This window comes from Tursiops truncatus, chromosome 1 (genome assembly GCF_011762595.2).
Source record: "Tursiops truncatus isolate mTurTru1 chromosome 1, mTurTru1.mat.Y, whole genome shotgun sequence".
Taxonomy (NCBI): Eukaryota; Metazoa; Chordata; class Mammalia; order Artiodactyla; family Delphinidae; genus Tursiops; species Tursiops truncatus.
In genome coordinates this window covers 181839956-181867955 of record NC_047034.1, presented here as the reverse complement: position 1 = coordinate 181867955, position 28000 = coordinate 181839956, and the positions used below count along the sequence as shown (strand labels likewise).

Genomic DNA, 28000 nt, shown 5'->3' with positions numbered 1-28000 from the left:
AGATCTCAAAGGAAGGTGGGCAATTTGAGGGATGTATTTTCCTTTGAGAAATAACACAATTTTAAACTCTAATAGTAACAGGAAAACTGCTCTGAAATACACACAGATTCTCAGTATTTGTTGGTTTGAATGAAGTGAATTTTAGAAATATAGTTTTGAAAGGAGTATGCTAGATTTCGAACTATTTTGTAGACAGTCTCTCAGAGCCTGACGTGCTCTCTCGGATGGCCACGCAGCCCAGCAGAAAGTCTTTCCTTCCGTTCCCCAGTCCCGAGCGCTGGCAACTCAGCGTGCCGCAAAGCGACCGGCTTGATCCTGTGTAGAGCTGGGATCAAAACGCCCCTGAAATATTAATAATAAAACAAAGATTTTTGAAGACAGGCCTCTCTTTGAGAAGGAAACATTACACGATATTAATGGGGTTTCTCAGATTTCCATAATCCCAAGAGTTTCCACCCGCATTTCCTGCCACTTAGGGAACTCCCCCTCCCCCCCCCCCCCCCCCGCCGACGACACACACTCATACAAACACACAAACACACTTAAGTGAACAATTTCCCTTTCTCTCTCTCTGCTCCCCACCACACACACACACACACACACACACACACACACACACACACACACACACACACACACACACACACACACCACCTCCTCCAACGCAGCACAGACACAGGGAAGGAACCGGGTTGCAGATCTCAGATCCATAAAGACGGCTTCTGGGAACAGTGTTTCCAGATGGTGTTCTGTAGAGAGGTGACTTCCGTCAGAAGAGCACTGACTTGAAGTTCGTAACCATGAGCCCCAGTGTCCAGAGGACAAAGGAGACCAGGCAGGAGAGGGTGTCTTACAGAGAATGTTCCAGAAGCCACAGCGGCCAGGGGATTTGAGGCAGCTCTGGACGGGCCCCCTGGATGGTCCCGAGTCCTCCGGAGAGACCCACGTGGGGCGGCGAGCTGAGGTCAGGGGGTCTCACACCCCTCAGCCCCGCACGGCCTTTGCCGGTGGCCAGACGGGCCGTGAGGACAGACGTACCCCCCGTGCCCCGTGAGGTTCTGAGCAGCTGGCAGCCCTCCAGCTGCATCGTGGGCGCTCGGGGAGCCCAGGCACTGGGCAGTGCAGCCCCCCAGGATGGCCTCCTTCCATCTGGTCGGGCCTCGTTCTCCCCGGAGCCGCTCAGGCCACTGACCACGTGCCCCCCGCCCAGCCGTGGGACTGCAGGGCCGTGCTCAGGGCCCCTCCTCCAGGTCCTCATCTGTGCCCCTCTTGGAGCCCTGGCTCGAAGCGGTCCCTGCCCCAGCGGCCCTCGGGGAGAGGTGACCGGCCCGTCACTCCTGCTTCTTGGGCACCAGCTTCAGCACAGCCTCAGCCCTCCTCTGTGCAGCTCTGGAGGGGCGAGCCCCAGGCAGCAAAGGCCAGGGGGGCCATGAATGTCCCCCTGCACCCAGCGCATCACCTAAAGGTGACTTGTGGTTTGCTACTGCATAGAACCCACAGGCGGTCCTGAGGCCACACAGCTTTAGGGCGGCCCAGGTGCTGGGAACGAAACACCCACAGCAGACAGCTGTGGCGGAGCACGGCGTCCTCTGGGGTTTGGGGGTGGCCAGACCGTAGCTGTAGAGCCTGGGGTGCTTTGATTTACTTTCCCAGCTTAGCAGGAAGAGAAGGCAAGGAGCCCACGGGAGGCTCGGTTCACGCTGGAGGCGCGACCGTTGCCCCAGCAGCCTCCAACCCCCACTTTTCTTTCTGGAAAACGTGAGACCCTCAGATCCCCCCTGCTGGTTCTTTCTCCCACGATTCTGAGCAAACAAGTTGGTTTGAGATGTTTCAGAAGACACAGACAGGGCCTGTTCTTGGATTTGTTTTAATGGTAAGAAAGAAAACGAGAGCTTGGAAATAAAGTGCCCACCCGAGGAAGCAAAGGCAGGAGGAGGCCAGTGCGCGGCCCGGCTCCCTCTCCCGTTCCCACGTTGCCGCAGCAGGGCAAGGATGGCGGTGGCCGGGGCTCAGGTGGCCGGTGGGGCTGAAGATGGTACCACATGATGCCAGGGTCACACACACACGTGTTGGGGAGCGCGACTTGGGGGTCGGAGCCCCCAGCACACCTCGGAGGGGCTGCGAGGCCCGCGCTGCACCCCCACGGCCGGAGCTGGCCGGGCATGAGGAAAACCCACCACTGACAGCAGCTTCCGAGGGCAAGTGAGGGGATCAGCCTGAGGAGAGGGGCCGAGTCTCCCCAAAGTGGAAGCAGACAAAGGCTAATCTCCTTCGCAGAGTGTGTTGAACAAAGGAATTTCATTAGCAGATGAGCCAGCGGATAGCCACGCAGCACCCCGTCTTTGAGAGCCAACACTTGTTTCTAATGAGAACCTGGTGTTCCCGGGCCAAAGCTCACGGCATTTGCTTTTGCTTTCATTTCCTCTGCTCCGGTGTGGACCACCTCCCCTCCCCCACTGCCTACCCCCACGTCAGGGCGCGCGATCCGCCAGGGCTAGGATTTTCCACGACAGGCAGGCGACGTCCACCGCCCTGCTCTGCCCTGTTGCCGGACAGCCCATCACTCCCTCCACAGTTTCTTTTTAATTAAAGATCGTAAATGGATGGGCCGGTTTAAATGGTAGCTTCCAAACAATTAGATACAATTTTCCGTTTGAAAATGAGAAGGATGGGGAATTCATTTTAGTGCTTCTTAACCAATTGACAAAAGACTTAAAAAATACAGCAAATTTGTTCTGAGTCAGAAAGCTGTTGGATTTTACTCCTTGGAGCAAACTGACCCCCTTTGGGGCAAAGGGCAAGGCATCCATTCACGATCCTGGCTATCATCATTTACCAGAATTTATACTGTTTTCTTCTTAATTAAGTGGGATACCTTATTAGAAGAAGGCAGTTAAGAATAATGACGACACTCTAACTGTGACCAATAATTTATACTATATACATATACATTAAAATGAAATCTAGGTACAAACTGGATACTATATATTTTTATATTATATATAAATATAATAATTCATAGATAACAAATATAATTGTAACATCCAGGTACAAACTGTACAACTAAGAAGAGATACAGAGCGATGTTTCTCAATGTTGAGCTGCTGGGAAGGTGGCAGAATATAGAACAGCAAAAAGTAAAGGTTTAGGCACACGCTGCTTCAGCCACACTTGGGAAGAGAGGAAAGCGGCGAATCCCAAAGATGACAAGCTTTCTCCCCTCTCTCGGCCTAAGGAAAGGACCGTCTGCTCGTCCCTGGAGCCTGCGGGTGGCGCCGAGCGCACCCAGAGTGGCTGGCCGTCCCCTTGCTCCTACCCGGCTCTGAAACGGCCAGGGAAAGGTTCCCACAGTGAAGGCAAAGGGAAATAGACACCTGCCCAGACCCTCGGCAGCCCCGAACGCTTGCTTCCCTGCTTCATCCGGGAGCATCACCTGGGCTGTTCCTTAAACCCCAAACGCTCAACCCCTCCACCGGCCTCAGGACTCCAGCGTCCACCAGCTTTCCCGGAGAGAGATGGTCCACGTCTGGGGACAGCAAGTAATGAAGAAACACGGTGACAATTCCAAAGGTCTTGAAGCAATGAGGCGGCGCTAGGACCCACCTCACCACTGGGGATCCTGAGAGACCAGAAATGCCCAGGGATCCCCCTCAGACCAGCCTCCCCTCTCCGAAGGCAGACTGGCCACTGGGTGAATTTGCTTTTCATCAAGATCTTAGAGCAATGCAAATTCCCCTCGCTGTGTGCTTCTCTTTCGTGAAAAGCCCCTTGTGCACCACGCCGAAAGCCTTCACGAATTGAAGCACAAGTGAATTCTGAAATCCAGGATGGAGAGAGGTTTCATTTTTTTTTTAAGATAGGCACTGTGAAAGAAATTTCACCTATTTTACTCAAATATGCCTTTAAAATTTCTCAAACTGGTCGGGGGTGGCGGGGGGGGGGGCAGTGGGGAAACATGGTCCAGTTCACTTATCACTTTCATGTTTTTTAAGAAAACCGTTTGCTCCAGGGAGGGGAGAGCATGGCTTTGGCCTGAATTCAACCTACAGGCTGGAAGTCTGCAGTCTAGTCATTTCTACCCAGTGTAGGTTGGATGGAGCTGTTCACCTATTCAAATTTTAAAATTCTAAGATTAAGGAGGAATAAAAATCGTGGAACGTAAGTCTTCATGTTTGAAAATAGTACCTATCCTTGTGAAACTGACTTGGGATTAAAAACAGAAACAAACTTAAGGAACTCTAAGGAGAAAATATCCCAAAGTGTCAGCCATCATCAATTTGAAATATTTCTCTGTCTTAAAGAATGTTGCTGGGGGAAAAGAAAATGATGTTCATTTTCTTAAAAGGCTGGGTCTCGCTGAATGTGGCCCGTAAGAAACCCAACTTTCCTCAGGCAGTTTCTCCGTCTTTTGCTGAGAACGTGGCCACTTATTTTTCCCAGCTCCGTTCACCTACAAGAAGCTGTCTCTTTGTGTCTAGAGATTGTAACAGGGGAAGAAACTAGGCCGGGTCAGGGTAAATACAGTTAGAATCCCGAGGCCCCCTTGCTGGTGTCGCCCGCCCGTGTTCAATCAGGTCTCGCTGTTCCAAAGAGAACTGAAATGCTGAACAAGGTCTTAACTTGGGATCAGGTCTGTTTGGCATTGTTATTTTTTAAAGCCGTTTAGAGCAGACATTTATTGGCGCTAGTAAACTCAGCTGTTGCTGTGGGTTCCCCCCCCCCACGGCCCCCGCCCTCAGATCCTGAAACCAGAGAGAAAATTCCAGCTCTGCCTTGCTACACAGTCCAAGGACTGAGGCGAGTTTAAACAGTGTCAGGGCTGCTGCTGTTAGAGACAGGCCTGGGTACTCAGATGCCGACAAAGGCAGGTCTGCGCTGAGCCTGGGAACGAAAGGGCATCCGAGGCCAGGGCTCCTTCTTCCCTGGAGAACAGGCTTCTGTCTTCCCTCTTGTGCAAAGCCTTAGGACTCAGCCCGTCCGTGATGCCCACTTGGCCCTGGGGTCTGAATATGACCCACGGAGGGGCATACAATGAAAGGCAGGTTATAAACCGACTTCAGGAATGTTTAAGGGGTTGCAATAATAATTTATTACGGGTCTCGAACGGAAGGGGCCTGCCGGTGCAGTCAATGCGCAATTTGTAATTGTGCCCTGTAAGCCAGGAGACTGCCCAGGCCTCAGTCCCACCTAAGCCCGGCCTTTGTCCCGGGAAGGCACCCGACCCCGCAGACCAGGAACCGGGTCTTTCTCTGCGCGTCTGGCTGATAAGACCTCGGTGCCACTGCGAACGCGGCCTTCGTGTGGACCAGGGCGGCCCGCGCCCCCGGGCGCCCTTGGCAAAGGCGGACCGGCTGAGCTTGGGAAAGTTCGAGTGGTCTCCGGTTCGCCGCCGCGCCCCGTCCTCAAGGTGGAGGCAGGTCGGGGACGCCGACGCCCACCGCCCCCAGCCCCGCCCCAGGCTCTGCGATCAGCGCTAACAGCGCTTAATTCCGACTGCGGTTCAAAGTCGAGGCGGCCCCTGCTAGGCGCCCGGGCTGCCCCGAGGGTCCCAGGCCGGGGCGGGGGTGCCCACTGCGCACAAAACTGCATCCCACGGCCAGGGCGCTAGACCCTCCGGCGGCGACTGGGGAGGGTCGGTTCCCCCCCGAGGCCAGGCGGCCTCCGAGGAGGTCGGAGCGGGGTGGGGCGTTGGAAGAGGGGGCAGGAGGTAGTGCAGCCCTCAGAGCTGGGAGGGGTGGGGGGGAGGGGACCCGGGCAGCCTCCCAGTGAGGGGTGGGCGGGGTTCCGGGGGTCCGAGGGCCCTCGGAGAGGTGGGGTGGGGTGGGGGTCCTGGAAGGCTGGGTGGCCCACAGAGGGGGTCGGAGGGGGAGGCGGAGGAGGGAGGCGGGCCGCGCCAGCCCCGGCAGCCCGGCTGGAGCACGAGCCCAGCATCCGGCCGCGGGAGGATGCGGCCGCCGCAGAGCCGGGACCGGGTCTGAGAGCGCCGCCGGTCTCGCGCGTCCCTGGCGCTAGAGGGCTGGCGCGGGGTGGGGGGCGGCGCGGCCGGGAAAGATGCTGCGGGCGGGTCCACATTGCCCTCTAACGGGTCCACATTGCCCTCTAACGGGGACCCTCGAGAAGACACCGCGCCGCCGGGCCCGCCCCAGCCTGCGCGCGGGAACTCAGCGGCCCGCGGGCGCATTAAGCCTGCACTTGCTGGATGCGCTCACTCTCCGCCGCCGGGATGAAAGTGCGATTGTTCCCGTGTATTAATAAAACCTGACTCACCTCCCCGGGATGGCGCAGGGGCTCCTCCGAGCTTTGTTGAAACGTGGGGTTCACTCTGGGTCCGATTTTAAAATACAGTGACTCGAGTCTGATTTTTTAAAACAATGATTCAGCCACTGTGTAATTTTTAGGTAAAATAATACAAAACTGGCAGCTTAATAACAATTGATTTAATTACAGAAGGTAATATGGTACAGTTTCTAGTCTCCATTTTCAAAATCTCATCATTATTTTAGCGACGTGCCAGGGAATAGTTGCGAAATGAAATTCCTAACGAGCGCAGGGAAAGGAACGCTGCACATTGGTAAGCCATCTGCGCATGCGCATACTCTTCCACTGGGTGCAGTTCCGCAGTCCCAAGTGTTCGGCTGGGCGTTTGGGGACGCAGTGTGGCTCTGCTGTCCCTTTGAGAGCACATTGGTGTCATTCTGCAGTTAGTCGAGACTGGCTGTGAGGGCGTCCAAGCTGGACTTGGCCTGGGGAGAGGGGGGAAAGGGGGAAAGGGGCCCCACCAGAGATGAGGAAGCTCAGCCTTCCAGATGTTTCCCCAGGGCGGGACCCGGGGGCGGGGGGAGGAAGACCGGCAGGCCGGTGCCCGGCTCAGTCCCTGGGGCCACAACCAGGCCAGCTGCTTCTGGGAAGCCTGGCCTGACACCTAACCGCCATGTCCTCCATGGGGAGGGTGGTGCTGTGGGACCTCGGATGGAAATGGCCTGGAGAAGCCTCAGCCCCCAGGTCTCCCAGGGCAGAGGGACTTCGTCTCGGGTCCTTCTCTGGCCCCCCAGCCAGTCCTGCGGCCGAGCTTTCGGGCTCCTGGAAGCTCCTTGGTTACTGGTATCTGAAGAAAGACCCAACCACCACGTGCCAGCATGCTAGGAAGTGGACTGGCCTGAGAGTAATACACCCTGCCGCCTCCATTTAAGAGGCAGGGCTCCTGGCGTCAGCCCTGCTCACGTGAGGAGTGGGCGCCCCCATGCAGGGGAGCTGTGTCCCTGCTCCCCAGGGAGGGACGGGGCTCCCAGGTAGGGTCTGGAAAGGCAAGGAAGGCCCCATCCTCTCCCAAAGCCCCCCAGGCTGTTGAAGCCTGGTCCCTGGGCTCCATCCCCGATGGTCCCTGGGCTCCATCCCCGATGGGCCCTGTCGTGCTGCCCTTCTGAGTTGCTGGGGTTCTCCAGATCGTGGCTGCCACCTCCCATGCAGACGGTGTTTTTTTCAGGGGACACCTTGGCAGGGTACGGGGGCTGCTCGGAGTACTGAGGCTGGACGTCCCTCAGAGCTTGCTCCAGGCTGCAGACTCTACCCTGAGCCCCACCCGACCCATCTCTGTTTTCAGAGGTGTCCCCCATCTCAGACCGCCAACGGCCGCTGGCACCGAGCTTGCGGCAGGCACAGGTGGCGTCCACACGCACCTGAGACTCACACCTGCTGATCGGGCCTCCGTCTGTGTTCATAGTCACCTTCATAAACATCCAAATTCACTCTCGAGCCCCCTGAAGACCCCACCCCGCCCCCAGACGGCAAAGGGTGTCTTACATACATACTGACAAAAGGAACCCGGGAATCAGCCCAGGCTCCACTCCTGATGAAAAGATCCACTTTTCCTAATATTTCCCTCTAGGACCCGCCCTGCTTGGGAACTTTGGAGCTAATCCTCACCTATTTCCTTTTGCACCCCTTTTATCAATATCCAAAGTCTGGGTCAAACAAGTTAAAAATAGACTCTAGTCCTTCTGCGTGTTTCTGTCAAGTTCCAAAGGGGAACCTCTTAGAGCAATTAGAAGGCAGGTCAAGTGGCCAGCGGGCCAGCCCCCCCAGGGAGCAGTGTCAGTGGCGTGCGGGCTGGGTGTGCGCGATGGGCTTTAAAGCAGCAAGGCCACCAATGCTGACGCTTTCTCCCTGGTTTCTCCGTCATAGATTTATTATAAAGTCATTAAGGACATTGAGCCAGGAGAAGAGCTACTGGTCCACGTGAAAGAAGGCTCGTACTCCCTGGGGACGGTGCCCCCCAGCCTGGATGGTAAGCCCCCACCCACAGGAGCAGAGGCCTGGAGCTCCCATCACTTCGGGCCACGTGACAGGGGCCGGGGGTCCCCCCGGCTGCTGCCCAAGGCCCACCACCCGGACCCCAAATGAGAGAACCAGCCTCTTCCTAACAACTTCTCAACCTAAGCGCTTTGCTTTCTCCTTCCTTGGGTTACATGGGCCACACCCTGAATTCGAGACGACTTCAGACAGTGCGTGTGGATGGGTGTCCTGCCGCCTTACAGCTCTGCAGTGGTAGAGTCCTAGGTTACAGCTCTGTAGCGGTAGAGTCCTAGGTTACAGCTCTGCAGCGGTAGAGTCCTAGGTTACAGCTCTGCAGCGGTAGAGTCCTAGGTTACAGCTCTGTAGCGGTAGAGTCCTAGGTTACAGCTCTGCAGCGGTAGAGTCCTAGGTTACAGCTCTGTAGCGGTAGAGTCCTAGGTTACAGCTCTGCAGCGGTAGAGTCCTAGGTTACAGCTCTGCAGCGGTAGAGTCCTAGGTTACAGCTCTGTAGCGGTAGAGTCCTAGGTTACAGCTCTGCAGCGGTAGAGTCCTAGGTTACAGCTCTGCAGCGGTAGAGTCCTAGGCGATTTTTTAAAAAACTGCATAATTAGTATTAGCAGCAGCAGCATTGCCTGTTCTCTACATGACTTAAAAACAAACAAAACCATTTTGCGGCTTGGAAACCTTTGCCTCCAGAGTCTGTGCCAGGGGAAAGTTTCGGTCTCATTTAAGAGAGGGCACTGATGCCATAAATGTCTTTGAAAGTAACGCCCATCTGCAGTTAAAAGCAAAGAGTCCCAGAGACAGGTTAAGGGAAAATTTGTGTGGTGAGAGGGAGAATTTAGGGCTTCGGCGGGCTCCTTGGTGGTACGGTGGCCACTGAGCTCTTTCAGCAGGACTGCGGGAAGCGTCCCAAATGTCCTTTCCTCTCGGTTGGTCACTTGGCGTTTGTCCAGTAGACATACTTCCCTTCCTTGTTCATCCATGCTCAGGCACATCTCAGAGGACGCTTGAGAAAATCACAGTCTCGTATAAGCTCGGATTTCTGAAATCCAGATTTCTTTTCCTTCATCCACATTGCTAAGCCTTGGGATTCTGGAATCGTTTTTAAGCCGCTGAGGAAAAGTCCGGTTGGAGGACGCTGCGTTGGCAGCGGAGTACCAGCTGGTCCGTTAACTCCCTAAGCGCAGCTGCTGAGTAGACCGTGTCTCTTCTTTGAATGAGACCCCAGCAATGAGCAGACAGGCAGCCTCTCCTTCTGGCCATCTCCGGAGCTCAGGATTCCATTCCTGCTAGAGAAAGGGGGGAGGTTGGTCTTTCCCTTCCTGTCTTTCTTCCCCTCCCCTCCAAACACTCCAGGGGTTAATGATTAATGCCACTTACTGCAAGTTTCTCTAAGGAACTGCTCCAATGTCAAGGCCCGGGGGTGCGCTTGGCTGGGCCAGGGAGCTGGGCGTTGGAATTAGCAGGAAGCAGAGCGACCTCTGTGGTCCCGAGTGTGGCCCACCTTCGTGGGGCAGCACCGTGTGCCCGTGAGTTGCTCCAAAGGCTGTCTCCACAGAAGGACAATTCTGCAAGGCGGCCCTACGCATGCTCTCCTCTAGACTTTGGTTTTAATTAGGCCATGGAGAAAAGAATGGCTGAGCTCTGGGTAGCAGAGGGGTGGTCTCACTTTACTTAAAATAATTGTTGAAAAGACCTGTGAATCTTAGATAATGCACAAGAAGGCAGAGAGATGAATCTGCCTAACCCAAGGAGTGCGCCCGGTGGTGGGGTTTCGTTTGTATGATGACATGTCTTTCTTCCAAAAGGTTTTAAAAACCTTGATTCCTGTCCCCCTTCCAACGCCCGATCTTCAATAACCTGGGTCTACATTTTCCTAATAATTTACCAGACGTTTGTGGGCTAATTGCTTTCGGCACATAATAGTCCCACATCAAATATTTGACTCTCTATACCCTTTGCTGTCAAGATCAGTCCTTCACCTCTCAACAGTCCCCCCCGCACCCCCCCGCACCCCCCTGCACCCAGTTAACTCTGAATCACACAGAAAGAGAATGTAAAAATGTTCCTGACTAAGATAATTATCATAAAAAATCTTTTATCCCAGCCCCAGCTAAATGCAGCGGCCCCTTATCGCGGCAGGAATTTGGAGTGCGCTCTTGAGGGCTTTTGAGCCTCCAGTCTGGTAGCTTAGCATGCAGATGCCACATAATTGTGTCCCCCTGGGCTCCCTGAAGCCATTAGGCACTGATGTATTTTCCTGCTACATTCCTGCTTTGCCTTGAAAAGTTGCTGATAGAACTTCAGATAGACGTGAGGCTGAGACTTGACAAACAGAACATCAGGCCGCCATGGCCTTGGTTTACTTTGGTTTGGGTAGAAGACAGAGCTTCAGCCCCGGTCCACGGCCTCCCCAGATTTAGATGAAGAGACTTCAGTTCTGAATCACAGTTCTGCGTGCTCTTGTTGGGGGCAGGGGCTCTGCCAGGACAACGTCCAGGTATCATGGAAGAAATGGGGGTGGGGGCCGCTTTGCCAGTTCGCTGGGGGAAACAGCCCCAGTCCTGCAGACCTGGGACTGGCAATGCTCTTTCAAAGCTGCCCCTTTGTAAAGAAATTCAGTTCCCATTTACCTGCAAGTGATTCAGAGCCGAGGGAAGCCACTTTCAGATTCATTAGTTCCAGGGACTTCTTATTTTGTTTTTACTCTTTCAATGGAGAGGGGAAAGATTTCTCTTTCAGGAGAACTTCTTGCCCTTGGGAGAAAATAAAGAAAATCATTTCCTTTCAAATATGCCTTTCTTTTGAGAAAGGCTCAAATTTATTAACGTTTCCCCCCTCTCCAAAAAAGATCAAGAGGCTGCATTGTATTGGGTGTAAAGCATGAGATAGGCATAATATAATATAATACAGCAATGCAACACAATAAACATAATGTAACCAGAGTGTAACATACTCTAGTATTTCTTTAAAATGGAGTTGCTTATGCCGGGAAAGTGAAAACCACGTGGACTGGGCACATCCTTCTTGCCCTGTCCAGCTTGCCCTGGGTGTGTATTCAATGTCAACTTCACCTGCGTGGAAGTCGTTGGGACATCTGTCCACACCATGGCACAGGTGAGCGAGACTTGGGCGTGTCCTGTCCTCGGCTCTGTCCTTGGACAGGAGCAAACTTGGGCTGGTGATAGGATGAGGGCAATGGAGGAGAGGGTGCCCTCCACGGCTGGTTCCACTGCCTCCAGGACGCCCTCAAATGCCTTCAGAGTGAGAAACAGGCTGAATTTTCATTGTAAATCCAAAGTCCAGATCCAAACTGGAAACATAAGTTGGTCAGTGCTATGGATGGGTGGGGCTATGGGTGGGTGGGGCTATGGGTGGGCGGGGCTATGAACGGGTGGGGCTGGCCCTTCTTCTTGTCTTTGTTTGCAAATTTCAACTTTGGTGACTGTTCTTAGGTGGGTCCAGAAAGAGTAAGATACAAACTGGCATTTCTAACTTCATCTTGATGCTGGTGGGAGGGGGCCCCCCTCAGCCTCATTCCGGCCCAGGAAGTCCGAACAAGCCCACGAGAGCAGTTTTGCGGGGTCTCTGCATCCGGTTCTGTTCTAAAATGGTGTTCTTGGTACTCAGACCCAGTGGAAAGGAATCCACGTTCCTAAGGACAGGGAAGGCCTGCGGGGGCGGGTGGATGACAGTGCGTGCCCACACGCACGCCACATGGGTGCCTTTCTTATACCCTCAGCGGGAAGCTGGGACTCAACCGCCTGCCCCGGGCACCCAGCAGAGCGACGGCTCCACGAACACAGCTCTGCCACCTCCCCTCTGGGTGCCCCGGGGGGAGCCAGGCAGCCTCCCCCGGCCTCCTCCATTTACCAGTGACAAAGCATGCGGACGGATGCGGAGCTCGGGGGAGGGGACACCGTATAAAGTTCCCAGGGTGGAGCCTGCCACGTGGAGGGTCCCCGCCTCCACGTCACAGCGGCCATTTCCCTGAAAGCAGCGTTCAGGCTCCCTGCTGTTTTAGAGGCAGCTCTCGCAGACTTGCCAGGTGACTAGTTGGTGATGTGCGTCCTCCTTTCCCACCGGCCCCCTCCCGGGACTGTGTTTGGGGCTCCACCCCAGCACCCGGGGACCGGCCCGGGGCCTCAGTGGGCCTCGTTTTAGAATCTTTTCTGACTTAGCCCACCGCCTCCTAGTCCTTCTGCCCAGTGGGGCTGCCCGCTGGTGGGGACGCCGGGGTCCTGCTGGCCTTGTTCGCAAACACTGGCTCGAGGGTCACTGACGCGGCCGCCCTCCGTCCTGGGCTTCCGTGGTTGCTGAGGACCGGCTGGCCCTCTTGCCTCCTTCCAGTCTGTTCTGTGGCTCAGCACGTGTCAGGGGCAGGTCCAGGGACGGCCTTTCTGGGATACTGGGTGGGGGCAGAGCCTTCTAAGCCCCGAGTCCAGCTCAGGTCCCCGCGTGCAGAGCAGGGCTGGGGGTTGTAACTGGGCTCCCCAGACTCTGAGCACGAGCTGGCTTTTCCCCTCCTTGTTCAAGCACTTTCTTGACCGCAGCCTCCTGCCGGCGAGCAGGCCAGGACGCTGGGACTCGGCTGTGTCTGACCAGCGCTGGGCCCGCCTGGCCTGCCCCCCCACACACACGCGTCCCCTGGGCTCCTCTCCTCCCCGCAGCTCTCCCCTGTCACCCAGGGAAGGTGACAGCTGCCTCTGTGTGTGTCCAAGGGCTTCATCCAAGGCCCGGGGTCATCTCAGAGATGAATCCCACAGGAGTGTCCCCCTTGGGCGTGGGGGCACTGGGTGTGGCCAGACGCCGGGAGCGGTACCTTCGCCCTCAGGCTCAGGGAAGCTTCCAGTCTCGAGGAGTCCTCCCCTACCCCCGCCCTCCCCCAGCCCACAGGCCCAGGTTGCAGAGCTGCCCCCTGTCCTGAGACGTGGGTGGTGGTCTTTCTGTCTGCCCCCATCTCCCCCACCCCCCTGGCTTCTGCACCCCTTAGGGTCAGGCCCTTTTAGTCAGCATCCAGCCCAAGGTTACGGCTTTGCCCACTGCCAGGCCCAGAGGTCCTTGTTCACGTGCGCACACACACACACTCACACTCGTGCAAAAATGCACACCTACCCACCCAGGTCCACACAAACACACTAACTCATGCGCACAAGTACAATCACGTAACATTCACACACAAACCCATGCACACATATTCACACACACAATTGCACACACATGTACAGGCACACAAGTGCACATTCGCACACAGATGTGCACGCACTCACGTATGCACATGCACACCCAGCACACTTAACACACGGCCAATCATGCAAACGAATGCGTACACTTAATATGCGTGTGCGCACATGACACACACGCGTGCACAGAGACATCCATTCACGTGTGCCAAGTACTCACACACAGGAACACACAAACGTGCACGAATGCAGATGCGCCCCCTCAGGCACACCTGCCTGCACCTGCGCGCAAGTGTGCAGGTACACGGACACACACATTTTTCACACCTGTGGCGGCGACAGAAACACATGCACACGTGCACAGGAATACATGACACCAGCACCAGCACGAGTGCAGATGCACGAACACGCCTGCACATCCACGCGAAGGTGTCCTCACAAGGAGGCAGACGTGCTCAGATATTCACCGACGTGCACACCCGCGCACACACAGCCGCACACCCGCGCACGAGGAGCGCACACGCGCTCACACAGCCACTCGGCAGCACACCTTTCGATTCATTTGTGCTGGAGCTTTTCGTGCAGGTTCTCTGTTCAGACCTGCGGGGAACACGAGGTGGTCCTCGGCGGGGAGGGGGACCCCTGCTGCAGGGAAAAGCTGTGCCGGGGCAGCCACGGGCTGGGGATGGGCCCGGAGGTCCTTCCCTGGGGACTCACACTCTGAGCTGTTTGGCTTGGCAGGGTCCTCAGGATGCTGCCTCGTAAACTTCATAATAGCCGCCTCCCTTTATTTGTTTGACCTTGACGACAATCGTTTATGATACGCATTGGAGCCCTGCCGTCTCTCTTCTGATTCATACACAAAGCGCTTGGCCAGCCTTCCTTCTCTGCTCCCGAGGCGCGGGGAGGGGCCCAGCGCTTCTCCGTGTTTCTTGTGGGGCCGACCCAGGTCCCTGCCGCCTCCGTGTCCCCCGCCCCGGGGCAGCCCCTCCCAGGTCCAGCAGGAGGGCGGGGAGGATGCGGGAGGGGGCACAGCCGGTGAGGGAGGCACCCCCTGCAGCCCCGGGCCTGGGGCGGGCCTGGGGCAGGTCCAGGGCCGCCCGTCCACCGCCCACCCTCTCTCCCTCGCAGAGGACCCCACGTTCCGCTGCGACGCGTGTGACGAACTCTTCCCGTCCAAGCTGGACCTGCGGCGCCACAAGAAGTACGCGTGCAGCTCGGTGGGGGCCGTGCTCTACGAGGGCCTGGCCGACGAGCTCAAGCCCGAGGGCCTGGGCGGCGGGGGCACCGACGGGCAGGCCCACGAGTGCAAGGACTGCGAGCGGATGTTCCCCACCAAGTACAGGTGCCGCCCCGCCCCGCCCCGGCCCTGCCCCGCCCCGCCCCGCCCCCAGGAGCCAGTCAAGGACGGCAGGGTCGGCAGGCCCTGGGGGCACAGAGGAAGCCCTGAGAAGGGCAGAGGTCACCCCTGACCCCTCAGGCCTGCCCAGGCTGACAGGCCCAAAGCTCCAAGGACAGGTGGAGACATACCTCAGGGGCAGGTACCCTGGCCAGCTCATCCGCCCCTGGGAACAGAGCAGGCCCGCCAGCTGGTGGTTGGAGGCCATCGGTGGTCACTGTTCTGACCATAAAGGCCAGGCCCCGGGTCAGAGCCCCCCCTCCACGAAGGAGCCGCAAGTCATCAGGTCGAGCCACCCACCACTGGCCCCACCATCCTGGGGTCAGGGCCGAGTTGTGGAGACAGACAGGGGTGAGGCCCCAGGGCCACTTCCGTGGTGAGGTCCAGGACCAGGCTGCGGGATGCGGCCCAGGGGCTTCCTGGAGCGCCTGGCCCTTGGACACACTTCTCAGACAGTGGGCAGGAGTAGGAAAGGGCCCCCAGGGGTCCCCTCACCCCCACCCCAGGCTCCAGCCTCTGCTTCCCCTGGGGCCCCCCACCTGTCCCGGAGACTTCACAGACGTGGGCACAGATGCCAGGCCAGCTGTGTGATGGCCGGACGTGGCCTCCCTAGCCCCTGGGAGCAGAGCCCCGGGGACCCATGTGGGGAGAAGCAGGCCGGGCAGTCCCAGTGTTCCAGGGACCAGTGAAGACCTTCCCAATGTGCGCCCCTCCTCTGCCTCTGAGAATATCCTCCAGGGCAGCCCTGCAAAGTCAGAGTAAAACCCTATCAGGTCACTAACTGGCTGTGGGATTGCGGAGAATTGGATGCCAGTCCTGTCACAGCCCCCTGGGGACGGGAAATCCTCCACCCTGAACGGATGACTGAGAAAATAAGAGTTTGGGCAAATCCCGACTGAGGCCCTTGGCGGTAAGCGCCGCTCAAGAGGGTCCGTGTTTTCTTTACATAAACACATAAATCACAATTAACAACAGGGGAAAAGCTACAATCTGCCGGGTGCTCGAGAACCAGGCGTTTCTGATCTAAATGGATGGCTGGGCCCCGTAATTAACGGGCCATGATGTATTGCTGCCTTGTTCATGAAGATTAACGGTCATACCTGGGACAGGAGGAGAAGCAGGACGCCCCCCGAGAGGAGGGGGCTCCAAGCTGCTGGTTCGTCCGAGTGCAGCAGCCCCCGCCCAGCAGCTGTGCCCGCCCCGCCTATCACATCTCCTTTGGAGAACGCCGGCCCTCACTCCCTGCTGACCTCCATGGTGTGTGCATGGCGGGCAGCCTCTCAGCGAGCAACCCCAGGTCACTCAGAGGGGTGGCCTTGGGTCTCCTGGGCCTCGTCCCCACCCTGGGGCTCGTGGCAGTGTTGGAAGTCTCCAGACCCCGTTTTTCTTAGGCCCAGGGTTAGCGTCAAGGTGAAAGTTGTTTTGAGCTGGGACCCCGCCTGCCGCTGGGTGCCTCGGGGGTGGTCTTGGGTGAGGGCCCGAGCTCTGTCCACGCACTGGCTTCCCCCCCATCCCACGTGGGAAGGCCATGCCTTCCCGTCCATCCCCTTTTGCCCTGTCCAGGGGGGAGATAGACAGACCAGCTGCCAGACGTCACTCTGCCCTCTGAGCAGGAGACAGTGGCAGGGGCTCCAAGGGGCTGCCGGGAGCAGGCCGTGCCGGGCTGGGGCCCTTCCCTCCCGGGCAGCGGGCAGGGGGGGGACCCACAGTGACCCCCGTCCACTGTGCGCAGCTTGGAGCAGCACATGATCGTCCACACAGAGGAGCGAGAATACAAGTGTGACCAGTGTCCCAAGGCCTTCAACTGGAAGTCCAACCTCATCCGCCACCAGATGTCCCACGACAGTGGCAAGCGCTTCGAATGTGAAAACTGTGTGAAGGTAACGTGGTTGCGAGCCCGGCCCCGCCCCCACTGTCGAGATGCAGGTGACGGGCCCCTGAGTCGTTTGGGGAAGAGAGGAAGTGGGCTGGGTAGCACAGCGGGGGAGGGCCCGGGGCCAGACCTGGGTCCTCTCAGGGTTCCTGCCAACGTGGCAGGACAGGCTATCATGGGTCAAAGTACTGGAGCTTAAGAACGCTTCTGAGCTCCTGTCTCAAGCATCTTCAGGGTGACAGTTCTCTCGAGAATTATCGTTGAAGAAACACAGTCAAGGGAGGCCTGACGGCTCACTGAAAGCCGTGCAGGGGGTCACCGCTGCAGCAGAGACCCGCCGGGCCAGGCTCAGTGCAGGGGCAGAGCAGCCAGGGAGACCCCCATCCCGTGGCCAGACCCAGGCCCGCAGGGGAGCAACCAACAGGTGGGGAGTAACTCGCCGGTGTTTGTGTCCCCAGGTGTTCACGGACCCCAGCAACCTGCAGCGGCACATCCGCTCCCAGCACGTGGGCGCCCGGGCCCACGCCTGCCCCGACTGCGGGAAGACGTTCGCCACGTCCTCGGGCCTCAAGCAGCACAAACACATCCACAGCACCGTCAAACCTTTCATATGTGAGTGGCCCCCCAGCCTGGGCTTCCAGCCGTGAGGTGGGGGCGCTTGGGGGTCAGGCCAAGGCTTGAAAACCCCAGGCTCTTCCCCGCCCACGGGACCCCGTCTGTCCAGAAAACACTCGCAGCAGCTGCTGACACCTCTGCCGCGAGAAGCCCAGGCCTGGCTGCCCTCCTTGCTTCCTCCCCCTTGCTCGCCCCTCCAGTGGCCAGAGGTGGGCAGTGGGTGGTGAGGAAATCCACTTCCCCTCCTCTTCCCCGCACGCACGTGCTGCCCTGAGCTCCAGCAGGTATATGATGGTCCCACTGCTGCCCCCCAGGCTCTGCTGTTCACCCCCCAGCAGCCTTTGGGGAGCGCGGGCTGTGTGCCTGCCCTGACCCGGGCAGCCGGGGCCAGCTGTAAATAACTGGACCCCTGTCCTCATGGAGCTCTACCTGCCGGTGGAGAAGACAGAGGCTAAGCCACCCAGATCATAACAGCACCCGTGACAGACACATCGGGGGTGGGGGCGGGAGTGCAGGGTCAGGAGGCTCTCCAGGTGTCCAGGTGGGTGCTGTCCTGGCCACGTGCTGGGAGGTCAGGACGGTCTGTTGGGCGAGAGGTGTCCTAGCAGAGGGCTGGAGGAGGCGTGGGGGTGAGCCAAGGGGGTGCCTGGGGAGAGGGCTCGCGACAGGGGGCTGTGAGCACAGAGGCCTTGAGGTTGGGGTGCGTTTGGGGAGAGAGGGGCCAGAGGTCACAGGGGTTGGGCCTGGGGCTCTGGTGGGCCACCGCGGGGGTATGACCGCAGTTCTCGGAGTTTGGAAGATACTGAAGGTTCTTCTCTGCCTAGCATTGTGCCAAGTCTCATTTCACACGAGGTTTTGCTGAGTCACGGTTCATGCCAACACAGCACTGACTCGTCATTCACACCAGCGTCGCGCTGACTCATCGTCCACACGAGACTGTGCTGAGCCGTCATTTCACACACATGACCTCACAGCATCCTTCCAAAATCTTACGGAGCAGGGGCCACACTATGTCCAACTGAAGGGAACTGACAGAGGAGGAAACGCGTGGAAACGTTAAGTGACCAGGCTCTCAAGGCTCGGCGGCAGAGCCCGGATTCCTGCTCAAGGGGCCTGGCTCCTGAGCCCAGACTGGGCAGCCTGGGGCCTCTCGGGCTCCAGCATGTCATTGTGTGTCAGGGGTGACTCTGGGAGCTGGAAGACTGGGCTCTGGGTGTTTTCACCAACTTGGGGCTTGTACAGGGCTGGACTCCTGCCCCAGAGAGGCCATGCTGACTGGCTTCTCGGGCCTTTGTTGAATAGCTGAGTCTGGGCCCCCCTCCTGCCCACTGCCTCGAGCCCAAACTTCCAGCTGTCCTGCTAGAGGTGACTGAGCCCCCGGCCTGCCTGGGTCACCTGCTCCCTTGGTCCAGGAAGCAGAGGGAGAGAGCGCTCTGCCTGGTGGCCACCTCACTGGGGCCATCTTCCTCTTCCTCACCACCCCTTTCACCCGCAGACCCTGGAAAGAGCATCCGAGTCTCGATGGGAGCAGGGCCCATTCCCTCTGGGAGGGGCCAGGAAGGAGTGAGCTGGGTGGGAGTAGAGGCTGGGGGCCGGGGCTTTGGGCCTGGTGCATATCCTGCTTCCAGGATGAGCGTCCCAGCAAGTCCCTCTGTGGGAGGAAGCGCACGTGAGTGCATCTGTCATAGGTTTCTAAGCTTTTCAGCAAAGCTTGGAGAGGAGACTTGCACACGGGCTTACAAGTCACTTCTTCTCTGGGCGTGCAAATGGGCTTGTGAGGTCTTGTTGGATTGTAGTCACAGCGGAAGTTCTGGGAACCTCAGCAGTCGGGCAGGGTCCGAGCCCACCATTTCCGCTGCCTGCACGGACTCCGTGTGCAGATGGGGAGGACACGGGCAGCCTGGACGGGCCCCACCGGCTATCGGCAGCCCTCCGCCTCTCATCTGCGCCCCGTGCCCACCTTGGGCCTTGGCTTTTGGCCAAGGGGGTAAAGCGAAAGAGAAAACCCCAGACTTGGCCAGGTGCCACGTATGAGAGGGAGATGCAAACGTTAGAAGTTAGCTTACACGTGGACGTCAGCCTGCGCGTCCTCTGGACCAGGGCAGAGCATCCTTTGGCCCACGGTTAAGGGGGTCAGGTTTGGAAAGGAAGCTGCGAACAAACGAGCAGAGGGTAAATGATACAGCGCTTCTGAGAAAAGATGGGCCACAGGGGGAGCAAGGGCTCACGGCGGCCGGTCACTCGTGCACAGACTCCATCCCCCGCCGGGCGGCCCCTGGGCGCCCACACACAACACACATGATGGACACCAAAACCTGCCCCAAGTCCCAGCCTCACTGACCACACAGCCCAAGGCAGCATAATCTCCCGGTGGGGTGTCTTGCATCGGGAAACTCAAGTGTGAGGGGTCGGGGCGAGGGTGTATCCGTGCACACAGGCAGACAGGCTCCTGTGGGCACTTTTTAGAAAGGACCTTCTTAGGCGTGAGTATGTACATGTGCATGTGTGTGCATGTGTGTGTGTGTGTGTGCATCCCTGCACATACCCTACAGGAGAAGAAACTGCTGATCAGAATAAGTACTGGCCAGGGCCCCTCTGCATCCCAGCAGGGCCTGGAGCACCATCCACCAGGCGCTGGTCCCACATCCAGTTCACTGTGGGCTGCCCAGGCCTTTCCCAGCCCCTGCAGGCAGCCACCTCCCAACACCGGCTCTAAGCCAGCGGTCAGCCATCCCAGGGCCAGGACCTGCCTCTCCAAGGACCTCAGTCTCCCAGAGGCCTCTCTGGAGCCCCAGCGTCTCTGCAGGATCCCTTTATCGTGTGAGTGGGTGGGTAGGAAGCAAGGGTCCCAGGCTCCCTGTGCCCAGGCATGGCCACTGGCCCCACGGGCCCCTCCTGAGAGCTGCCTTGGGTGGGAGCCTGCTCAAGGCCAGTTTCCAAGCTCAGGATGGCAGCAGCCACTAACGAGGTGCCACAGAGGCCTGCTGTGGGGGGCAGAGGGTGTCACAGAGCCTCTTCGGGGGCCGGGGATACAGCAAGGTATCACTGGTCTGGCCAGGCGCCCTGAGCTGGGCAGCGGCCTTTCTCCCCCTAGGGCTGGCAGAGGCCTGTGGGTATTTATAGACCATCTGTGGCACAGCCTCTCTGCACCAGCCGCCTCCCAAAATGGGCAGATTTCATCAAATGGGGCAGTGCTCTTCTCCGTCAGCCTTGAAAACGTCCCGCCAAGCCAGACGACCAGGAAGGCCGAGCCGTTAATATAAATAGATACTGTGATTAAGGGACAGGATCACCTGAGGGCCAGCGCGCCCAGCTAGCATCGCGCGACATCAGGCAGTGGAGAGTGTGCGGTGAGCAAGAAATGCACGGAAATCATTTCCACTGGGGCTGCATTTAAGAAGCAAATGGTCCTGCAGAGAGAGACACACACAGCGTGTGTGCGTGTGTGTGTGCATGTGTGTGCATGTGTGTGCGTGTGTGTGTGTGCATGTGCGTGTGTGTGTGTGTTCATTCCTCCCTTGCTGGTTAGAAAAACAAGAGCAGAAAGAAAAACTGGCAGTTGGCCGACACTCAGCTCACAGGCCGTTGGGAAAATGGCCGAGACTGGGTCCCCAGGGCCTCTGGGTCCTGGCGTTTGGCCTCGGCCGCCACCACCCTCTCCTGTTAAGAGCAGAGGCCGGCGTCTGGCAACCAGAGCTGGTGCGGCCTCTCCATCCCAGTTTGGAGAGTTTTCGATTTTCTCAAACGTGGAGCTAGCCCTCTCCACGTGGCTCCCCTCCCACCTCCACCTTCAGGCCCCCCCCAGACGGTGACCTCACACAGCCAGGACCCGTGCTCCCCAAGCCCAGCCTCCAGGACTAGGAGCCCCCAGGGGCCGGTCCCTCCTGAGGCCTTCCCGTCCTGGGTGCAGGTCACAGGGCCTGGGACAGAGAGAGGGCATTTTAAACTTTACAAGGTGGGAGACCTAGCCCGGGGGTCGGTGTTTCCCTCGCCCCGGCTGGAGCAGCATGGCTGACACGGCAGGGAGGGTGGGTGGGTGTTCTGGGCGGCTGGTGCAGCTGCAGACGTGATGGCGTGCCACGACTTTGTCTGTCTCTGGGAACGATTCTGAAGGCCTTGGCACCACATGGCAAACTCATGGGGGTGGGAGGGCACAGAGAGCGGCAGGGCCCCTTTCTCCAGCGGAGGAGGTCGAGGCAGCTGGAGACCTACCCAGGCTGGCCCAGGATCTCCGGGAAGGCACGGGAGTGTCCTCGCCAACCCGTGCTGGTCACCAGAGGCCAGTCCCAGGTCGGGTGCACGCGCATCTGTACGTACGCGTGCGCACGCGCGTGCAAGCACACAGGTATGACGTACACACCTGAAGTATGATGTACACGCGTGTGTGAACGCGTCCACGGACACGTGTCCGCACATGCATCACACATACACATGTGGGCACATATGCAGGTGCTCACACACAGCGACGCATGTGCCCGCGCGCGCACACACACGCACACAGACGCTCACGTACCTAAGCACACGCTGCTCCCGGTCACCGAGGCCAGAGCGCCCCGGTCCTCCACCCCCGGGACCCTGCAGCGCAGGGTTTCCAGCATTTCACAGCTGCCGGTCTTCGCTTCTGCTGACGTTTCAGGTGAGGTCTGCCACAAGTCCTACACGCAGTTCTCCAACCTGTGCCGCCACAAGCGCATGCACGCCGACTGCCGCACGCAGATCAAGTGCAAGGACTGCGGGCAGATGTTCAGCACTACCTCTTCCCTCAACAAGCACCGGCGCTTCTGCGAGGGCAAGAACCATTACACGCCGGGCAGCATCTTCGCTCCGGGCCTGCCCCTGACCCCCAGCCCCATGATGGACAAGGCCAAGCCACCCCCCAGCCTCAACCATGCCAGCCTGGGCTTCAACGAGTACTTCCCCTCCAGGCCGCACCCGGGGAGCCTGCCCTTCTCGGCGGCGCCCCCCGCCTTCCCCGCGCTCACGCCCGGCTTCCCGGGCGTCTTCCCTCCGTCCCTGTACCCCCGGCCGCCCCTGCTACCTCCCATGCCGCTGCTCAAGAGCCCCCGGAACCACACGCAGGACGCCAAGCTCCCCAGCCCCATGGGCAACCCGGCCCTGCCCCTCGTCTCCGCCATCGGCAGCAGCGGGCAGGGCTCCACGGCGGCCGCGGGGCCCGAGGAGAAGCCGGAGAGCCGCCTGGAGGACGCATATGCCGCCAAGCTCAAGCCCCGGGGCAGCGACCTGTCCGACGGCAGCGACTTCGAGGATATCAACACCACCACCGGGACTGACCTGGACACAACCACGGGCACGGGCTCCGACCTGGACAGCGACGTGGACAGCGATCGCGACAAGACCACGGACAGGGGCAAGGCGGCCGAGGGCAAGCGCGAGCTCGGGGGCGGCACGGCGGCGCCCGGCGCCCCGGAGAGCACAGGCGAGGTGCCCGTCTTCTACTCCCAGCACTTCTTCCCGCCGCCCGAGGAGCAGCTGCTGACAGCGTCGGGCGCCGCGGGCGACTCCATCAGGGCCATCGCGTCCATCGCCGAGAAGTACTTCGGGCCCGGCTTCGTGGGCGCGCAGGAGAAGAAGCTGGGCGCGCTGCCCTACCACTCCGTGTTCCCCTTCCAGCTTCTGCCCAACCTCCCCCACTCCCTGTACCCCTTCACAGACCGCGCCCTCGCGCACAGCCTGCTGGTCAAGGCCGAGCCAAAGTCGCCCCGGGACGCCCTCAAGGCTGCTGGCCCCAGCGCCGAGTCACCCTTCGACCTCACCACCAAACCCAAAGAGGCCAAGCCCGTCCTGCCGGCGCCCAAGGTGCCCCCGGCCCCGGCGTCAGGCGAGGAGCAGCCGCTGGACCTGAGCATCGGCAGCCGCGTGCGCGCCAGCCAGAACGGAGGGACCCGGGAGCCGCGCAAGAACCACGTGTACGGCGAGCGCAGGCTGGGGGCCGGGGAGGGGCCGCCCAAGGCGTGCCCGGCGCAGCTGCCCCAGCAGCCGTCCCTGCACTACGCCAGGCCGTCGCCCTTCTTCATGGACCCCATCTACAGGTATTAACATGCCCCGCCCTCACCCGCTCTCCAGAGGGGCCGCCAGGCGGGCGTGGCGGCGGGAGGGGACGCTCTCGCCTGCCCCCCAGGCTTCGTCCCTCTGCCTTTGCGGCGTCAGCAGGCACCTCGGCTCTGGGGTGTCCGTGCCGCTTGGGGCCCATGCCCGGCTCGGCCCTTTCCTGGGGTGGGCAGCTGGTGGAGTCTCCTGGGCACCCCTGGCTCCCTCTCGCTGACAGACGCTGGGGGACCCCCGCCGTCCTCTCTCGAGCCCTTACCTCCCCCCACCGCCCCCCCCACCCCCGGCAGCCTGCCCTCAGACTCCACCCCAGACATCCACCCGCTGGAGGCTCCAGCCACCTTCTCTGCACAGACTCTGCCCACGACACTCCTGGCTCTTCCCTCCGCTTCAGCGTCCCTGCTTCCCTATGGCTGCTCCACAGCTGGGGCTTCTGGTGGCCCAGGGGAGACCAGAGGACGAGCTGCTGGTTCCCAGCGGGAGGAGGGGGAGGAAGGAAGGAGGAAGCTTTGGAAGGTTTGCCAAAAAGCAGTGTCCCATTCCTCTGGCACCTTCCCAGCGAGGGGCCAATTGAATCCCCCTCCCCGGCTTCTGGGCACGGTTTGGTCAGGCGGGTTTGTTAGGTGAGAGGGGTCTGACCTCCCACCACACGTGTCCTGGGCAGGCTGAGCCCTGAGGAGGGGGCTGTGCCCGTGGACGGGCCTGGGAGGGGGCCTGGAGGGGCAGGCAGGCAGGCGTGTTGGCTCAGCCCCTGATACAGGCCCACGGCTCTGTGTGGGAGGGGCCCGCGTGCACACATGTAAGCGTGTCCCCGCTGGCATTCAGGGAGCATGTGGCCGCCTTGAGGGCTTGCGTGCCTGCTATTCCCCAGGGGCCAGGCAGGGCCTGGGGATGGGTGTGCAGGTGAGGTCACCTCTGCTGAAGGTGCAGTGGAAAGAAATGGTGGCAGCGCTGCCGGCGAGGGCGATGGGCCAGTCTCCTGCTCCGCCCCCTGGCGCCGACTTGGGTCCCCGCCCTCCACGCTCGCCCAGGGCCCTGGCCGGCCTGTGTCTGCTGCCGGTCCCGTTTCCTGCCAGGTCCTGCTGGCGTCATCACAGGAAACATGAAAAATGCCCCCCTTGGGTCTTTCTTTAAGAACACGCCATCCATGGATGGTTTGCTGACAGCGGCTCATCGGGTTTCTGGGGTGAACATAGCCATCAAAGGCCCAGGGAGCACCTGCCAGTTAGAATAAGAATCTCTGGGACCCACGGGGAGCCAGGAGACACCTGGGGCCTGAGGGAGGATGCCCCCCCGGGAGGAGCCGCCCTTGTGCAGAGGAGGGGGGCAGGACTGGAGACCTAGGGAGGGACTCTGCTGTCAGGCCTCCAGAGTCGGAGCCAGCAGGCCTGCAAGAGGCTCTCGGTTAACTGTGACTGCTCAGGCCCTGGCGTCCTTGTCCGCCCCGTCCCGGCTCTCCTCCTGGACCCCAACCCTCCTGTGCCCCTCTCCTCCCACTTCCAGGCCTGGTTTAGGGCCTTGGGCCTTTTTCTGGAAGCTGGGGGAGCAGCCAGTTGGGCCCCGAGGCGGGAACTGGCCACAGGCGCCCCCAACCCGGGTCCTGTCCGAGCCCCTCCGAGACCCGGCGTGTGCTAGGCTCTTGCCCTCAGGATTTAGAGTACAGTGGCTGGTGGAGGGGCTGCCTGGCCCCCAACTTTATACGCAGGCACCAGCAAAATGCCCGAGATTGGATTAGCTCCAAGTTTTCTCCCCACCGCCCCCCAAGCCCAGTCAAGATAAACACTCATGGTGTCGGGAAGATTCAACTCCAAGTGAAGGTGTGGGCGACTGTCACTGCCTGTTAACAGGCTGGCCCAGGGCTAGGGGACAGGGTCCCCTCAGCTCCTGGATGGTTCTGGGGTGATTCCAGCGAAACTCCCCACAGGCCACGCCCCGGCAGTGACTGTGGACGTATACCCACAATCCTCCCTCCCCCAGGGTGGGGGAACCCTAACACCGCCAGGCTGGCGACCCCCCAGCCTTCCAGCCCCTCTCACCGCCACGTGCTGCTGTCTCTGCAAGATGGGCTGGGGACGGTGTGGTGACAAAAGCCACGTGCCTTGGAAGAGCACGTGTCCCCTGGGGTCTGTGGGGTCAGCTGGCGGGGGTCGCTCAGAGCAGCCTGCTGGGCTGTCGCTAGACACAGAAGTCGGGAAGAGGCAGAAGAAGACATTTAACAACCCCCCGACGTGGGGCCCCTTCCTCTCGGGCCACACCACGCCCCCCAGGGGGCCTGTTGAAAGGCCAACTCAGTCCAGCTTTGAACAGGGCCTCTGCTAAGCCCTGCAAAGCAGGGTGCCCCTCAAGCCAACTTCCCACGTGGAGACCACCTCCTCCCCTTGGAAGCGGCTTGGGGTCTCGGTGGGGTCACCTGTGGCCGCCTGCGCTCCCCGGGTGCTCCCACCTCTGGGCCCCTGTCCTTGCGGCCATCCCCGTCCTGCTCCGGTCAAGGCCCCAGCCAGTCCCCTGGGGGCAGAGCTGAGCCCAAGAGGGTTGGGAGCGTGGCCCTGGGCAAGCGAGGCGGCGGGTCACCGCAGCTGTGGCTGCCTGTGGGGCGGTGGCAGGCCTCACCAAATCCCACTTTGTAGATCTTGACGATCCCCCAGGGGAAACTGAGGGAGGCGTCCTTGGGACACCGTAGAGGAGGGGTCGGGGAGAGGAGGGATGGCCACCTCCTCCGCTTGTGACTGACAGTTGTGCTGGCATTTGGGGAAAGTTCTAGAATTGTCACCTCCAGTAGCTGTCTTGAGGTTTCAGGTAGACCCTGCCTGGCTGCCGCGGGGAGGCCCTGCAGCCTCCCCAGGATAGAGACCTACCGGTCACTCACGTGTATCCGCCCCGTCGGGCAGAGTGCCCGTGCCATGGGCCGGGAGGGAGAGGGACGTGGGGTGTAGGTGGCAGCTTCGGGGGAGCCCTCGCTGGGCTGACAGGCCAGTTGGCAGAGGCTGGCACACGCGGGCCCTTCAGAAGGTTCCTGGCTCCAGCATCAAGTGTCCCTCACGTGCCTGGGTGCCAGCAGCTGGGGGGGGAGGGGGCGGACACCGGGGAGACTCGAAAGGGTCCAGACCTGGGCACGGTGATGGGGAGCGTGTGCTCGGCAGGCGATGTGAGGCTGGGTCACAGACGTCCCCACAGCGTCAGGTGGGATGTGGCCACAGGGGACATGGAAGCTGGGCCGCTGTGGTGGCCCCCCAGCTCGTGACTGACGGGGCACGGGTGGGCGCCCAGAGGGGCGGGGGCCACAGCCCCTCCCCGCCCAGCGCTGGGCCGCTCGGTGGGGTCCGTAACCCTCTGTGTTGCTGTCCAGCAGGGTGGAGAAGCGGAAGGTGACCGACCCAGTGGGAGCCCTTAAGGAGAAGTACCTGCGGCCGTCCCCACTGCTCTTCCACCCCCAGGTAAGGCCCAGCCAGGAGCCCAAAGGTCCGTACGGGCCAAGGCGCACACCCCAGGCGGGTCTCCGCTTCCCGTCCCTGAAGACCACAGGTCCCTTTGAGGCTGGGGAGGATGGGAAGGGCCAGGACAGGTGAGGAAGGAGGGTGGTTCTCTGTGGGGGCACCCTGTGGGTCCACAAGGGGCCCCATTGACCTGCAGCTCAAGCTCTAGGAGGGGGAGTGAACTTGCGTGGGGCAGTGGGCAGCAGATTGGATGGAGCAAACACAAGAATTTTGAATGTAGGGAGAATAGACGCGAGAGAGCCGGGGAGGTGTGGACGCCAGCAGTCTCTCCAGTGTGAGGGACTCGGGGATCCTTAAGGGAAAAGAGCAGGAGAAGAAGGGCCTGAGTGCAGGGGGGCAGAGGCAGTAGGGAGCAGGACAGCAGCAGAGGGACTGGCGTCGAGGGCAGGGCGTCCCGGGGGGCAGTGGGCAGGGGGACCGCCCTCACCGGGGATGCAGAGGGTGGAGAGGCCGCCTGCCAAGACTAGAATCAGGGGTCTGGGAAAGAGAACCCCCAAGTCTGGGCAGTGGCCGCAGACCCCACCAAGCCTACAGGCACTCCTGTGTCCCCCTGGCCGCGTCCTCCCAAGAGGTGGGTGCAGAGAGGTGGCAGGAGTGGGAGTAAGCAGCAGGGCCGGCGGAGTCCCCCTGATTCCCTGCCCCGGTGCCCACCTGTCCTCACTGCTTGGAACCCAGCCCCTTCCCCAGAGCCACGGCCTCCCCTGTCCCAGCCGGAGGGGCCGGGGGCCGAGCTGTGGGACAGGCCTGGACCCGGACTCCAGACCCGGGCATTGTTCTCTCGCTCCGAGTTTCCCGCCTGGGACAAACCCCCCGGTTTGTGGAACCTGTGCCCTGCCTGGGTTCACAGCTAAACTTAGAGTCTCCCATTGTCTTGCTGGGGCCTCGGAGTTTGGTTAAGAACTTCCCCTGATTTCCTCAGGACCGGCTGGAACAAGCCGGCAGGCCAGCCAGGCACATCCTGTGTTTGTGTTTGTGCGGGAGCTCGGCCGGGAATATCTGCTCAGGCGGAGCGGGCCAGGCAGGCCGGACCCTCCCAGGCCTGAGGAAGAGGGGCCTGGCGGGGGCCCGGCTGCCC

At 60.1% G+C, this 28000-nt stretch overlaps 1 protein-coding gene and 1 long non-coding RNA gene across 5 annotated transcripts in view; one reads left to right on the top strand and one right to left on the bottom strand.

The window, feature by feature from the left end:
• Window positions 1-28000, top strand: part of PRDM16 (PR/SET domain 16) — a 323088-nt gene that overhangs the window by 275518 nt on the left and 19570 nt on the right. For 3 of the 4 annotated variants that reach the window (XM_073797183.1, XM_033844695.2, XM_073797187.1), the window contains exons 5-10: window positions 8182-8284; window positions 14610-14823; window positions 16610-16757; window positions 17209-17362; window positions 22002-23415; window positions 26778-26865. In XM_073797183.1, coding sequence (XP_073653284.1) covers window positions 8182-8284; window positions 14610-14823; window positions 16610-16757; window positions 17209-17362; window positions 22002-23415; window positions 26778-26865 — 2121 coding nt within the window. The remainder of the gene's footprint in view (window positions 1-8181; window positions 8285-14609; window positions 14824-16609; window positions 16758-17208; window positions 17363-22001; window positions 23416-26777; window positions 26866-28000) is intronic. The other variant, XM_033844705.2, reaches the window with a different exon arrangement.
• On the bottom strand, window positions 19-6579 carry LOC141277295 (uncharacterized). Its single transcript, XR_012328410.1, has 2 exons — window positions 6268-6579; window positions 19-342 (listed from the first exon to the last, which is right to left on the bottom strand). It is a non-coding gene; the product is annotated as an uncharacterized lncRNA (long non-coding RNA).